The sequence below is a fragment of the Amphibalanus amphitrite genome, unplaced genomic scaffold, assembly GCF_019059575.1.
Source record: "Amphibalanus amphitrite isolate SeventyFive unplaced genomic scaffold, NRLGWU_Aamphi_draft 000616F_arrow, whole genome shotgun sequence".
NCBI classification, from domain to species: Eukaryota; Metazoa; Arthropoda; class Thecostraca; order Balanomorpha; family Balanidae; genus Amphibalanus; species Amphibalanus amphitrite.
The window spans coordinates 349,856-364,071 of record NW_024882110.1 but is presented as its reverse complement, the minus strand read 5'-3'; the positions used below and the strand labels follow the sequence as shown (position 1 = coordinate 364,071).

Sequence of the window (14,216 nt, the reverse complement as noted above, 5' to 3'; positions counted from 1 at the left end):
AACCGGGGGCCGCCCACGTCGGCTGGCACTGCGCGCCTGCTGAAACAGCGCCGCGCCGCACTAGATGGAGGAGACCGCGACTTGTACCGAGAGATCAACACAGTGCCGTGCCGCTGTCCGCAAAGATTCTCGCGAGTATTACCAGCGCGAGATCGACAAAGGTAGTCGCGCTAGCCTGTGGCGCATCTTAACGCCTGTCATTGGAAGGAAGAAAACTCCGACCGAACCACCCAACATGACGCCTGATGCCCTAAACAGATATTATGTCACAGTAGGACCAACCACCGCTGCCAGCGTTCCTGCTGCACCTGAACCAGTACATACGCGGCTGCCACGTGTGACGACCGCCTCGTTTAGGGTTCGACCAGTCGATCTCGACACCTTGATTGCAACTCTGCTCTCCATGAAACCGTCTGCCACAACCACAGATGATGGAATTAGCATTGTCATGCTGCAGAAATATTTCACGGGTTTCAGCGAAGTCCTACTAGATGTTGTCAATTCATGCCTGCACACCGCCCAGTTTCCTACGTCATGGAAACACGCTCATGTTATCCCGATTCCTAAAGTGAAAGCCCCCAAGACTCCTTCTGACACCCGCCCGATCTCTATCCTGCCCGCTATATCGAAATTGGTCGAAAAACTCGTACAAAGGCAACTGGTTGAGTACCTAGAGATCCATCACTTATTGTCAGAGCAACAACACGGTTACCGTAGACACCATTCGACAGAGACAGCTCTCAGTGTCATTACAGACAGGGTATTAAGGGCCATGGATCACGGAGAAGTATCGGTTCTCACCCTCCTAGATCAGTCGAAATGCTTCGACATTGTACCTCACCAGATTCTTTTGGACAAAATGAACACATACGGGATTGATACAGAATGGTTTCAGAACTACCTAGAGGGGCACACGCAGCAGGTTGTGATACGTCGCACTGACGGCGCAGTTCTCACATCGGCGTCCAAACCAAACAGACTTGGAGTCTATCAGGGCGGTTCACTAAGCTGTTTGCTCTACACGCTTTTCTCAAACGACCTGGGCCTGCATGTGCCGGATGATGTTACCATTGTACAATACGCCGATGACGTGCAGATTTTGACGAGTGGCAAGAAGCAGGACATGGACGTGTTAAAGGCGCGCATGGAACAATCTCTTGGAACACTATACCACTGGTTTTGTCAACATAGGATGAAACTTAACGAGGCGAAAACACAAATGATAGTGATGGGAACTCCTGCAATGCTAAGAGGAATGGAGTCTTTCGTGTTGGAATTCAACGGAGCTCAGATCCAGGCGACAAGTGTTGTAAAAAATCTAGGTGTCACATTTGATTCGCATTTAAAATTCACTGAACACATTGGCTCGGTGGCAAAAAGATGCACGGGCATGTTGATGGCACTGAATCACGCGAAACACGCAATGCCTAAGAGCGTACTGCCTTGTCTAGTGCAGGCTCTCGTCATTTCTGTCGTGCGCTACTGTATGTCTGTGTATGGTACGTGTAACGGCACGCAGCTCCACCGGATTCAGAAGCTTCTAAACTTCTGTGCTCGTGTGGTCAGCGGAAGGACAAGGCGAGAACATGTCTCGGATGTATTTCAACGCTTAGGGTGGATGGATGCCAAGCAGCTTGTCATATACCACACTGCCTGTACTGTTCAGTCGACGATTACCACTGGACAACCAGAGGCTCTGCTCAGCACCATCGGGCGTCCATCAAACATGCACCATGACCATGCCACCAGAAATGCTGGTCGAATAACGTTACCACGTATCCGTACAGAAACCGGTAAACGTCGCCTGTGTTGCCGCGGTGTGACTATCATCAATGAACTGGGGCTCGATCCCGGTATCACAAATTTTAAAAGACACCTAAAAAGTGTGATCATGTCTCAACCGCCTTGAAACGCTCGTTTTACGCGTCATTGTCTGGATGTCTATATGATAGTCTGTATATGAATGCATGTGATGTGCTTGTCCCTGCTATACCTATCCCTTGTCAATTGACGTGCAATGGTGAAAAGCCACCGTGCTGTGGACTTATTGCTAATAAACGAATCTGAATCTGAATCTGAATTATAAGTCAATGGGAGAAAATTGAAATGCGCCTCTTTTGGACGAAAGACATTATAAACACTCCCAAACACTGAATTACAAGTGGTTTAGACACACTGAACATGAAAATGGTGTCCGTGACCCCTGTTTATGCCCTGAGGTCATCTTAGGTCACGAATGGCATCTAACAGTTTTTCGCAAATAACTTTTGATAGAGGCATGCTAGAGCGATGAAAACGCCTTAGATGTGTTCAGCTCAACGATACGGATCGACTGATATGCAACATGACCCTTTCCGGTCAGGTCATGACCTTGACCTGAGGTCAAATTTTCAAGTTGACCTTTCAAGGTCAAGTTATAGTTCATTCGATGCGTCTTGACGAGAGGAACATGATGCCGGTAAAAGTAAGCTCGTACAAGGCTTGGGTCAAAAATTATTGCAGAAAAACTGTTTCCGAAAAAATCGGCTATTTTTGCAGTTTTTGCCCCCTGCAGGCAAGACCGTTGACGTTAGGTCAAATCTGAGAAAATCACTCAGAAAGGACGTTAATAGGGCTATCGAATGCGCTTTTCCGCGGCGCTGTAGCTCTATTGGTTCCCGAGGTATGCGTTGGCTTCTTGGAAATTGTCGACATTCGACCTGGAAATCGGCGAAATTTTGCCTTCAATGACCTATGGTGACCTGACCTTTGACCTGACCAAAAAATTGACCGAAATGATTTCCTCATTATTTTTGACGCTCTTTCGAACGCCGCCTTCCGCGTATCGCTACGTGGCCCAGGAGCCGAGTTAGAAGGGGGTGTGTGTGTTCAAACACCCCCCCCCCCCCCACTAGCAGGGCGTGGAAATCCAGGACCCCCAGCCGGGCGCGGGTTAAACACCATCAAGAAGCTGCGAAAAAATGCATGTGAATGCTGGTCTTAGTAAGTGCCTGAATACAGCAAAATGAGAACAGGAAGACTTAATATTTTCCCGTTTCATTAAAACGAATAGTTTATATCAGTTTTTTCACAATCAGACACAACGGTAGATATGGTCCCCTCTTTTTCTGGGTTATGTCATGCAAAAAAATGCGTCCCATGGTAAGAATTGCTACGTGACCGCGACTACCTAATTTTTTTTCTAAGAATCGCAAAGGGAGCAATTCTATTAGGGCAATTCTATTCAGTCCAAAAGTCTCGCGAATCGAGCCTTTCAGCAGGTCCTCAGTAACCAGCCTTGATGTTAGTCTCTGTCGAATCTTGTTACTCGCTGGGCCCGCCCATATTCTCAGTATCATATCCTTTCATCGCCTTTTATGAGGCGTCACGGGCTGCTGGCGACTGGTTGGCAGTGGTCCAGGCAGCTTTTTTGGCTATCCGCGGAACCGTATCAACACAACACCAAATATATTTACCTCTTCGGCAGCCACAAGCTATGGCTATGATGCATTATGCTGCATTAGCGTTTTATCCATAACATTGTACCTCCTATTTTTACACCTATATGTAGTTAGATAAAGACAATCAGCAATGAAATTAAAGTAAAACTGCAAATGAAGAACAGTTGTGTCATGTTTCACGACTTGTTTGCCATGCACTGGTTTATTTGTGTCCCCATTTTCGAAACAAAAACGTTTGATCTGCTTGTGGAGGCAAATACATAGAAGCTGGATAAATCCGGATCTCTGAGCGATGTATCTCGCTGATCATTCGTAGCACAATGGGCGACGTAGCTGTCTGGAGAAGCTAACTAAGGTTAGAGTGTCTTCTTAAACATACTTAATGCGGATAAGCGTTTTAGCTAACAGGGCGTTTCAGTTAGGTCATCTCCCTCAGATCAGATCACCATCTGTCGCAGGGGGTGCGTATACTTTGTTCATCTGTGGGCCACACTGGGCCACCCATAAGGCGACAGCTTCTGTCTCTAACCCCCATCACGCCGCCATTATCTCCCCATCTCACCGCCTCTGACCGCATCCCTGCTGTTTCTGGCCGGCGCGGGGTTTCACCGTCGGCTAACCTTTTCTAAGCCTTGTCTCGCTGTCTCTGACAGGCCTCTCGCCGCCTCTGACCCGCTGCTCGCCGCCGGTCCGTTCGCAGGTGACTCCGGCCGAGACGAGGCGTCATGTCTGGTGGCGAGGCGTCCATCACGGGCCGGACGGCGCCCGAGCTGAACGCCTCGGCCGCGCCGCTGGACGACGAGCGCGAGCTGGGCGAGACGGTGGCCGCCACGGCCCTGCTGCTGGCCATCATCCTGGTCACCATCGTCGGCAACTCGCTGGTCATCATCTCGGTGTTCACCTACCGGCCGCTGCGCTCCGTGCAGAACTTCTTCGTGGTCTCGCTGGCGGTGGCCGACCTGACGGTGGCGCTGTTCGTGCTGCCGCTCAACGTGGCCTACCGGCTGCTGAACCAGTGGCTGCTGGGCAGCTACCTGTGCCAGATGTGGCTCACCTGCGACATCCTCTGCTGCACCAGCTCCATCCTCAACCTGTGCGTCATCGCGCTGGACCGCTACTGGGCCATCACCGACCCCATCAACTACGCCCAGAAGCGCACCATCCGGCGCGTGAACACGATGATCGCGGCTGTGTGGGCGCTGAGCCTGGTCATCAGCGTGCCGCCGCTGCTCGGCTGGAACGACTGGCCGGCCCAGTTCACCGAGGACACGCCCTGCACGCTCACCCAGGAGCGGCTGTTCGTCGTCTACTCCTCCAGCGGCAGCTTCTTCATCCCGCTCATTATCATGTCGGTCGTCTACGCCAAGATCTTCTTCGCCACCAAGCGGCGACTGCGCGAGCGCACGCGCAAGCTGGGCACGCTGGCGGTGCCGGCGCCGCCGCAGCGGACCAGCTCCCGGCCGCTGGCCGAGCTCGAGTCGGTCGCCAGTCAGGAGGACGAGACCGAGCCATCTCCGGAGCCCGAGCCGCTGTCCAGCCGCGCAGACAAGCCCGCCAACGGCATCAGCGTCCACCAGTTCATCGAGGAGAAGCAGCGCATCTCGCTCTCCAAGGAGCGCAAGGCGGCGCGCGTGCTGGGCGTCATCATGGGCGTGTTTGTCGTCTGCTGGCTGCCCTTCTTCCTGATGTACGCGATCGTGCCGTTCTGCACCAACTGCGCGCCGCCCAGTCAGCGCGTGGTCGACTTCGTCACCTGGCTCGGCTACGTCAACTCCAGCCTCAATCCGATCATCTATACTATTTACAACAAGGACTTTCGCACCGCCTTCAGCAGACTGCTGCGCTGTGATCGGCGAATGAGCTGAAGAGGTTTGATGGTAACCCAAACACATGTCAGTTGACTGCTGTCAGTACTGGGCAGACGTCAACCGATAAAACTGATCGACAGACATGGGCGATGCTATGAGATACAATATTATAGTGCAATGACACTGATAGCTAGAGTTAGATGAGTTTATTCATCAGTTAGGTGAAATGACCAGGAAAGGCATGCTGGGTCCCGTGACCGACGCCAAAAGTAAGACACACGCTAATTTAGCTACCAATGAAATGCCAATACGTGAAAATAAACATTGAAAGTGTTGTTATGTACTGTGCTGTTGGTGTCAAAGAGACGTCGATCCCGAGAAAGACGGACATGTGTCTCCGAGGTGTGTACTTGTGCGTGTCATTAACTCCTGCATTGCTCGGAAAGGTGAATGTACAGGGAACCGACCACATAGCTGTCCGTATAGGGCCGGCGTGTTCGGGCGAGTGTAATGAGAAGCGTACCTGAGATCACTCACGGTCAGTTATGTACAGGTCTCGCGGGTTTTAGCGGTAGGTTTTGCACCTAGAAAATTTAGTGTACTTCAGGCTATATCTTCGTCGTCTTAAGCTTTTAAGTGTTGAACATGCGATCGACTTGTTGGGTAACAAGCCGGCCATGATCGTGTAAAATGGCTTCATCGTAGATCGATTAGTTTCTGAGATATAACCGGAAATGTAAAAGTGCAAAACCTACCGTTTTATCTCGCAAGACCTGTACGCTGGTGTGCACGTCGAGCACAGCACAACTGCGTCGCACATTAACCGCTGCGTACTCGGCAGCTTGCTGGTACAGTGGCATGCTGTCGTGTGTTAACAGACACACACCGGAGCTAGAAACATTCGTTTATGACTGTCAACGTGACTGTGACGCATTGTGCTCTCTGTGATATGTGATTGATCTTGGAGTGCATGTATTTAGTTTGTGCGTATCTTTTATGTTTTTATTCAAAATGCTCATTGACCACTTTGTCACCCGTGTTTTCCTGCTCTGCCCTTCCTTTTTCCCCGTCTTAGCAGGCGCCGACACATTAATTTTTGTAAATCAATAATAGCTGTTTTCTAATGCAAAAATATTTGCGTACCTTCAGCGCCGAAAAACGTTCACGGATCATATCAGTTAAGGCGGCCGCACACTAGGCCATTCGGCGGGCGACATTCCGCAAAAACGCAATTCCGTGGCGACATTACGCTTTCGTGGACGCCGAATCAGCTGCCGAAACGATAAAATTATCAGCCGACCGCTGCCAGCTAGCTGTCCGCGGGTAGAGTGCGCATGCGCGCGAACAGCCGCGGAGTTGCGGAAAAAGCTGGACCGGTTCAGCTTTTTCCGCGGCGACGCCGCGGACACCCGAAATTGTGGAACTTGAAACTCACCAACTATTGATGGAGCAGCCGAGAAATAGACTTCACTTGATAAAAAATCGTAGCGGCACTTCTTTCCCCATATTAAATGGTTTTTATACACTTCATTGGTTATTCCAATAATGGGTTACTATGTGCCTCTCCACAATTGTCTTTAGGTTTCTTGCATTTGTCGACAAACACGGTTGTTTACATTAATCACGAGCTTTATTTTTTTGCAACTTCCTCCAGAAATTATGTCAAATTAATAGATATTCAAAACTTTATTGTACAGAAATATAGCATAATCGCATTAAATAAGCAAATATTGTATTTGCTTAAATGTATTTAGTTTGCATTCGTTTATATTTATCATAAAATGTTTCACATAAAGTTCCTGAAAATACTAAGTAGAAAATCGCACCTATGATCGCACCGCCGAATGGTCCTGTAAACTGCTGAAAACAAGCGGAAAGCCGCTGTAGGAATGTCGCCCGCGACATTCCGCTTTTGCGGAATCTCGCCCGCCGAATGGCCCAGTGTGCGGCCGCCTTTACAGTCGATGTCGAGCTGCTTGTTTGCTTTAAGTGTTGGTATAGTGCACTCGTGATGTGTTTCAAAGTGTTAAGATGTGGTAGATATTTAAATTATAAAATTAAGGCAAGAGAATAACAATATTTTCATGTTTAAATGTATGTCTTTTATGTCCATCTGTCTCAATCGTTGGAGCAATTGTGATAGTTATACCATGTTTTAAGTGTTGCTTGTCGCTAGTGCATGTGTTTACAATTATTTCATCCTCATTTTGAAATTAGGGGACTAAATCCTGAGCCCTACTGATCCTAAATATGCCATGATATTTGATATGAGTTGGCTTTTTAGGATCAAAATAGCTTTGTGGACGGCAGACGCCTCATTACACCTTGTTGATGCTCATGAAGGCCTCCCAGTCCACAAGGTGAAGACTTAGTCCCCTACTTTCCAAATGTTATCGTATGAGCATAGGCAGGTGTATAAAGGCTCACGTGTTATGCTTTACATTAAAACGCTAGACTTCATGATTTGAATTCCGAGCTCTCGGCAATGGTTTAACTGTAAACTGCTGTAACATGCATAGACAGTAGGCACTGTCTATTCCTATTGCATTCCATCATCGTGCATGTTACGTATTTTCGTGGTCTGGATGCTTTCGATGAAACCAGTTGCTGATGACAGGAAATACATACATTTCGTTACCTTAGGTTGGGCTTTCTCTCTGCTGGCATACCACTCACTTTTCAATGATTACGGAGCGAGCGAAGCAAGCGTAGTCTTCCGTAGATTAACCCTCGCTGGCGCTGGCCGAGGGGGGCCGGGGGGGGGGAGCGGGTGCCCCCCATAGGGTTTTTTCGCGATAGCTCCAAGCACGCTGGCGATAGAGAGCTGAAACCTGGCATACCTGACCTTTTGATTCAAGCCGGATATTTTGACACCAACCCCATTTTCGGGTCAGGTCAGGTCACTGACCTATGACGTCATAAGTGAACCTCTGCACGGTCTTCAGATGTCGTAACTTCGCAACGTCCTCACTGCCAGAGGAGCTTTCACAGGGAAATGAAACTTGCAGGATCTAGTATCCATTACGAGTCTCACAATTTGTATATCTCGGATTTTTCCTAAAGGTCATATGAGGTAAGGTCATTTTCGTGACCTCACCATTATAAGTCAATGGGGAAACATAAAAACTGCTATTCTGGCGCCGGGAACGATCTCCAAACTATCTCAAGCACACAGAATCGTAATTTAATGCACTCCTTGCAAGGTTAGATGCGTCACTTTTGCAATGTTGACCTTGCGTGACGTCATTTATGACGTCATCAAGGTCATATTAGTTTTTCGTCAATAACTCCCGATCAAATTGAGCTAGCGAGTCGGGAAAGCCACCACTGGACTCAGGAAGACCTGCCGAATCGAATGATATGCGACATGACCTCTTTCGATTAACTTCGTGACCTGGGGGCGCTGACCTGACCGTGACCTGAGGTCAACACCCTAAGTTGGCCTGACCCAAACAAAAGGTATATCATTCGACTCGCCTGAGTGAGGCGAATACGACGCTGCCAAAATCGCGGCTCTGCGGCCGCTTTTTGCGAAGTTATTCACAAAAAAACTGAACCGTACCTTGGGGCACTTGACCTGGCCTCAGAGGTCACCGGTTAACCTAGGACCTTAAAATCGGGTACCAATCTCTGCGTCTCGTAACGGCGCATACGCTTGTTTTTTCCGCGATGCGCTAGCTTCACCAGGGGCGAAACGGCGAGGGGGGTCGCACCCCCCCCCCGTCGGCCGGCGCGTATGTGGAAAACCAATAGGTCCGGCGAGGGTTAACGGAAATTTCTGAGTATGAGCGGCCGGCCGGCCGTGCGGACGATTATGCGAGGCTTATATCTCAGCAACCACTTGACCGTTTTACATGCGGTAATTTTTGTAGGGTAGCTATATTCCTTCTACCAAGTATTGGACTATTCCCGATACATGTGGGTGTGGGTATTATGCGCGTGCCACGTGCAAAACGAAGAGGTGTCAGTTTTGTAGCAATTGCAATATCTCGGTAACTAACACGTGACACGTGAATCCTTATCCAACCAATCCAGTTGGCCAGTGTCATACACTGTTCAATGTGTGATCCCAAATGATATTCAATTTAAACGGAACGGAACGGAACGGAACTACTGGGCCGATTGCACTGAAAAATGGCATGTAGGTAGGCACCCACTAGGCAACGCATATCCATGTGCCACAGTTGGGGTGATGCTGCACGTGCGCACATGCAGGGGTCGATTCCAGATCTCGAGAGCGGCTACGCCAATTGCGATCAGTTTGGCACATCGCTAGGGACCGGTTAGTAGGGTGCAGTGCACAAATTAGTTGGAGGTACCGTCTCGCAATGTCGCACGTGCAAGGCCCACCCTCTCGCTCGCTCCGTTGGTCGTCCCAACAGGCGCTTTAGGTACTGTTTTTAGTAAACTCGACAAAACATAAAATCAAATTGTGGCATTTTGGTTTCTTTATGTAAATTAAAAGTGTATTTAGGGCCTTGAATCAATGACGAATTACATACTTTTTCCAGCTGTATAGTTTGTTCACATTACCAGCAAATCAAATGCACTTTTCCGCGGCGCAACTGCTCTTTTCGTTCCCATGCGATGCGCCGATTTGAAGAAAAAATGACTGAACTGGCGAAATTTGACATGTGATGACATTTGGACAATGGGCATTTGAATTGACCTAAGCAACGGCAAGCGAATTTTTCACAGCCTTTTGACATTCTGTCTAGCGCTGCCTGCCGTGTATCGCTACGTGACCCAGGAGCCTTAGTTAACCCGGCAGGTGGTGGGCCTACCGGCCACCTTCCGCGGGGGGGGGGGGGGGCATTTTTTGCCCCCCCCCCGTATCTCCGAAACTACTGAACGGATCTGGAAAATTCAAACGGTGTTCGATAGTCCTGTCAAATTTGTCGAAGGAAACCAAAGTTCATTGAACTCGGGGTCACCGATGACGTCACAGGTCAGGTCAAAGATAAAATGTTTCACCGTTCACGGGGCTTCTAGGGAAAGCGCTATAACACCGAGTAAAACGCATTTCGTCGAAAATCAGCGATAGGGCGTCAGTGGTGTAGTACATATGTTGCTATTAGAGGTCACTGGTCATACCAGGACAGGTCACAGGTCAGGTCACCAAAGGTCACCAAGGGTCACCACATGAACCCAACTTTACTAAGGTTGTGCGATGCATGTTTTATGGCCAGTTTTTTATTTCCAACTCAATGGTGTTGGTTATAAGACCATCAGGTACGGTTTAGGTCCCTTTCTGGTGGAGGTCAGGTCAAGGCCAGGTCAAAAAGGTCAAATCTCAAAGTTGATATGTTTGCATAAAATGGGTATTGATTCGATGCAGCTCGTCACGGGGAGTCTGGTGGCCTTTGTTTTGCGCTACGAGGTCTAGAATTGCAAAAAATTGAGTTTGAAAATTTGACGTCATCACTTTTGAACAGTTTTTTCGCTATAACTTGGCAAAAAAAGAGGTGTCGATCTCAAATTTGGTGTGTAGGGGAAGCCGGGGGAAGCCCGGCATAGTAAGCTCTTTTTCATTTTGTGACATACCTTGCGTGATGCATAAAATGTTGATATCCTGTTAGCTAGATTAGTTAATTGCCCGTGTTGTCCCAAAAACTTAGTTTTGTGGAAATAGCCATGGGAATAGTATAAGGTTGCGAAATTCAAATTTTAAAAAAGTATTAATTTTTCTGTGGTAAGCCAGTCACAGGGGTAACGCCGGCCACCTCTCCAGCGCATTACAACGAGTTGATGAAACCATTATGTGTCTTCCAAATATTGACGGAAAGTGAAATATTAACCCTCGCTGGCCGAGGGGGGGGGGTGCCGCCCCCCATAGGGTTTTTCACGATAGCTCCGAACACGCTGGCGATAGATAGCTGAAACTTGGCATGCCTGACCTTTGATTCAAGCCGGATCTTTTGACACCAACCGCATTTTTGGGTCAGGTCAGGTCACTGACCTATGACGTCATAAGTGAACCTCTGCACGGTCTTCAGATGTCGCAACTTCGCAACGCCCTCACTGCCAGAGGAGATGTCACAGGGAAATGAAACTTGCAGGATCTAGTATCCATTATGATTCTCACAGCAAGTATATCTCGGATTTTTCCTAAAGGTCATATGAGGTCAGTTCATTTTCGCGACCTCACCATTATAAGTCAATGGGGAAAAATGAAAACTGCTATTCTGGCGCCGGGAACGATCTCCAACTATCTCAAGCACACAGAATCGTGATTTGATGCACTCCTTGCAAGGTAAGAAGCGTCACTTTTGCCAGTGGCGGATCCAGGGGGGGGGGGCAAAATGGGCATTTGCCCCCCCCCCCAAACGGCATAATTTTAACCCTCGCATGTGTGCGGTGTTTGCCAGCTTCTAATGTGTAGGGGGGGTCGGTTGGACCCCCCCTTGCCGTTTGGCCCCTGATCGAGCTAGAGCTTCGCGGAAAAAACGAGCGTGTTGCTCGTGACGAGAGGAAGCCGATGATACCCAATTTTAAGGTCCTAGGTCATTGGTTGACCTTCCAGTTCAGGTCAATGACCCAAAGTCGGGAAAATCGGGACCTATTAGAAAGTCGTAAAGTGTGGCTGCTAAGGGGTTTTTTCGGGGTGCTGATCACGAATATCGTGTTAGTTTTGATCACAGATGATGTCTTTAAGCATTTAGACCAGGTCGGGTCAGGTCAGGTCAGGTCAACCAGTATGTGATGGGTATTCGTAGTACATGTCAACCGCCTCTGATAGCTTCGTAAGATGTTACGAAGGCACCAAAACTACTTCGTAAATGTTCAAATGGATGCTAAATTCGAATTCAGCTCCAAAAACTAGCCTAGAAACATGTAAAAATCGAAAAAGTGAACCGAGGTCACCCGAGGTCACCAAAGGTCAATGACCTGACCTGACCTTCAGGTGACCTTGACACCCACCCTAATGCATGGGAGCAACATCAAATCACATGTTTGAACGTTCGAAACCACGAAAAGCTTGCAAACGCGCGGCTAATGCGAGCCGACATACGCCGAATCGCGATTCCGGCCAAACATGGTCTCGGAAAAGAGGTCACAGGTCAAAGGTCTTTTGGGTCAGGGTCATGAAATTTTCAGTATAGGTGTAACATTGATCAATGCGAGGGTACTGAAAGTTTCGTCGCAATCGGCCGCTTTTTACGCGAGTTATTTGCGAAAAATCATGGGGGGGTCCATCCGACCCCCCCCCCCCTACGCATGCGAGGGTTAACATTACGCCTATGGACGATGCATGGAAAGAATCGATAAATTGTTATGGTTTGCCCCCCAAAAAACTCTGAGCTGGATCCGCCTCTGACTTTTGCAATGTTGACCTTGCGTGACGTCGTTTATGACGTCATCAAGGTCATATTAGTTTTTCGTCAATAACTCTTGATCAAATTAAGCTAGCGAGTCGGGAAAGCCACCAATGGACTCAAGAAGACCTGCCGAATCGAATGATGTGCGACATGACCTCTTTTGACCAGCTTCGTGACCTGGGGGTGCTGACCTGACGTTGACCTGAGGTCAACACCCTAAGTTGACCTGACCCGAACAAAAAGTATATCATTCGACGCGCCTGAGCGAGGCAAACACGATGCTGCCAAAAGCGGCGCTCTGCGGCCGTTTTTTTGCGAAGTTATTCACCAAAAACTGAACCGTACCTTGGGGCACTTGACCTGACCTCAGAGGTCACCGGTTGACCTACGACCTTAAAATTGGGTACCAATCTCTACATCTTGTAACGGCGCACACGCTCGTTTTTTTTTCCGCGACGCGCTAGCTCCACCAGGGGCGAAACGGCGAGGGGGGGTCGTACCCGCCCCCCCCCCTCGGCCGGCGCGTATGTAGAAAACCAATAGGTCCGGCGAGGGTTAAGGTACTGTTTAGCTCTGGACATCTTAGAGCTTATGTCACTACTGGTATTTTAGCTAGCGTCTATCACATATAGAGCACAGGTCGATGAAAATCGTGATGCAAAATGGACAAAAAATGTGTATTTCAAAATTCCTTGAAATTTATTTTTTTATCTACCTAAATGCATCATATTGCATATCATTCGACTCGGCTGATGAAGAAGAACACAACTACACCATTTTTGAAGCTCTAGCTTCATTGTCTGTCGCGTTATCTGCAAAAACGTAGTTTGACCCTAGTTGACCTCAAGTGACATGACTGTTCTTGTAGCATACAAACATAAATTTAGTCACTTATTGATATAAACTGATGGAGGGTGACTAAAAACCGTTACAATGGAGCGGATATCTCCCATATGCTGCAGTAAAAACCAGGCAAGCAATCGCCCTTCGTCCATACCTGATAGCTATAGGCACTGGAATAGAGCGACAGGCCGAAGAGGCTTTGTCTATGATAACATGTTTATTTTCGAAATTTATCTTTGGGCTAGGTGGCAGGTGCAAACCAAACCTACTCAGTAAGTCAGTATATATCATCTCATATAAAATAGTGGTTTAGTAGCATTGCTCTCGGTTGGGGGTAAGCTCGCCCACTCGCCCGGGGTTACCCAAATGTGCCAATTTTAATTTAGAACAGCGATATTTGGAAACAATGTCATACTTAGGCCAGCCTGCCTCATCACCCCTCACTACAAACACTTAAACGATCCTTTCATAGCATTCGTATAAATATTAGGGTTGTATGGCATAACATAAACAGTGCAATCTCTCTATCTCAGTTTTTAGCAAAAAAAAAAAACCTTAAAATATCATTTTTGCTCTATTACTATAACAATACCTATACAATTTTTGTTAGCCGTTACTTATACGCTGGCGTTACCTCAGCTGCCACGCTGAAGGACAAACACTTTAGCATTTTATTGTGAATAATTTAGCCGGAAACGGGGTGGCCGGGCTTCCCCCGCGCCCGGGCTTCCCCCGGCTTCCCCTAGATAGAAGACGGTAGGGACTATCACATATCTGCCGTTTTTTTCGAAATTCAAAACAGTTTT

At 48.3% G+C, this 14,216-nt stretch overlaps 1 protein-coding gene across 1 annotated transcript in view; it reads left to right on the top strand.

Moving 5' to 3' along the window:
- The window catches only part of LOC122363329 (probable G-protein coupled receptor No18), a 28,744-nt gene extending 22,895 nt beyond the window's left edge, over window positions 1-5,849 (top strand). Inside the window, exon 2 of the mRNA XM_043332458.1 lies at window positions 4,141-5,849. Coding sequence (XP_043188393.1) covers window positions 4,166-5,305 — 1,140 coding nt within the window. The 5' untranslated portion in view covers window positions 4,141-4,165 and the 3' untranslated portion in view covers window positions 5,306-5,849. The remainder of the gene's footprint in view (window positions 1-4,140) is intronic.
- Window positions 5,850-14,216: the final 8,367 nt, after the last annotated feature.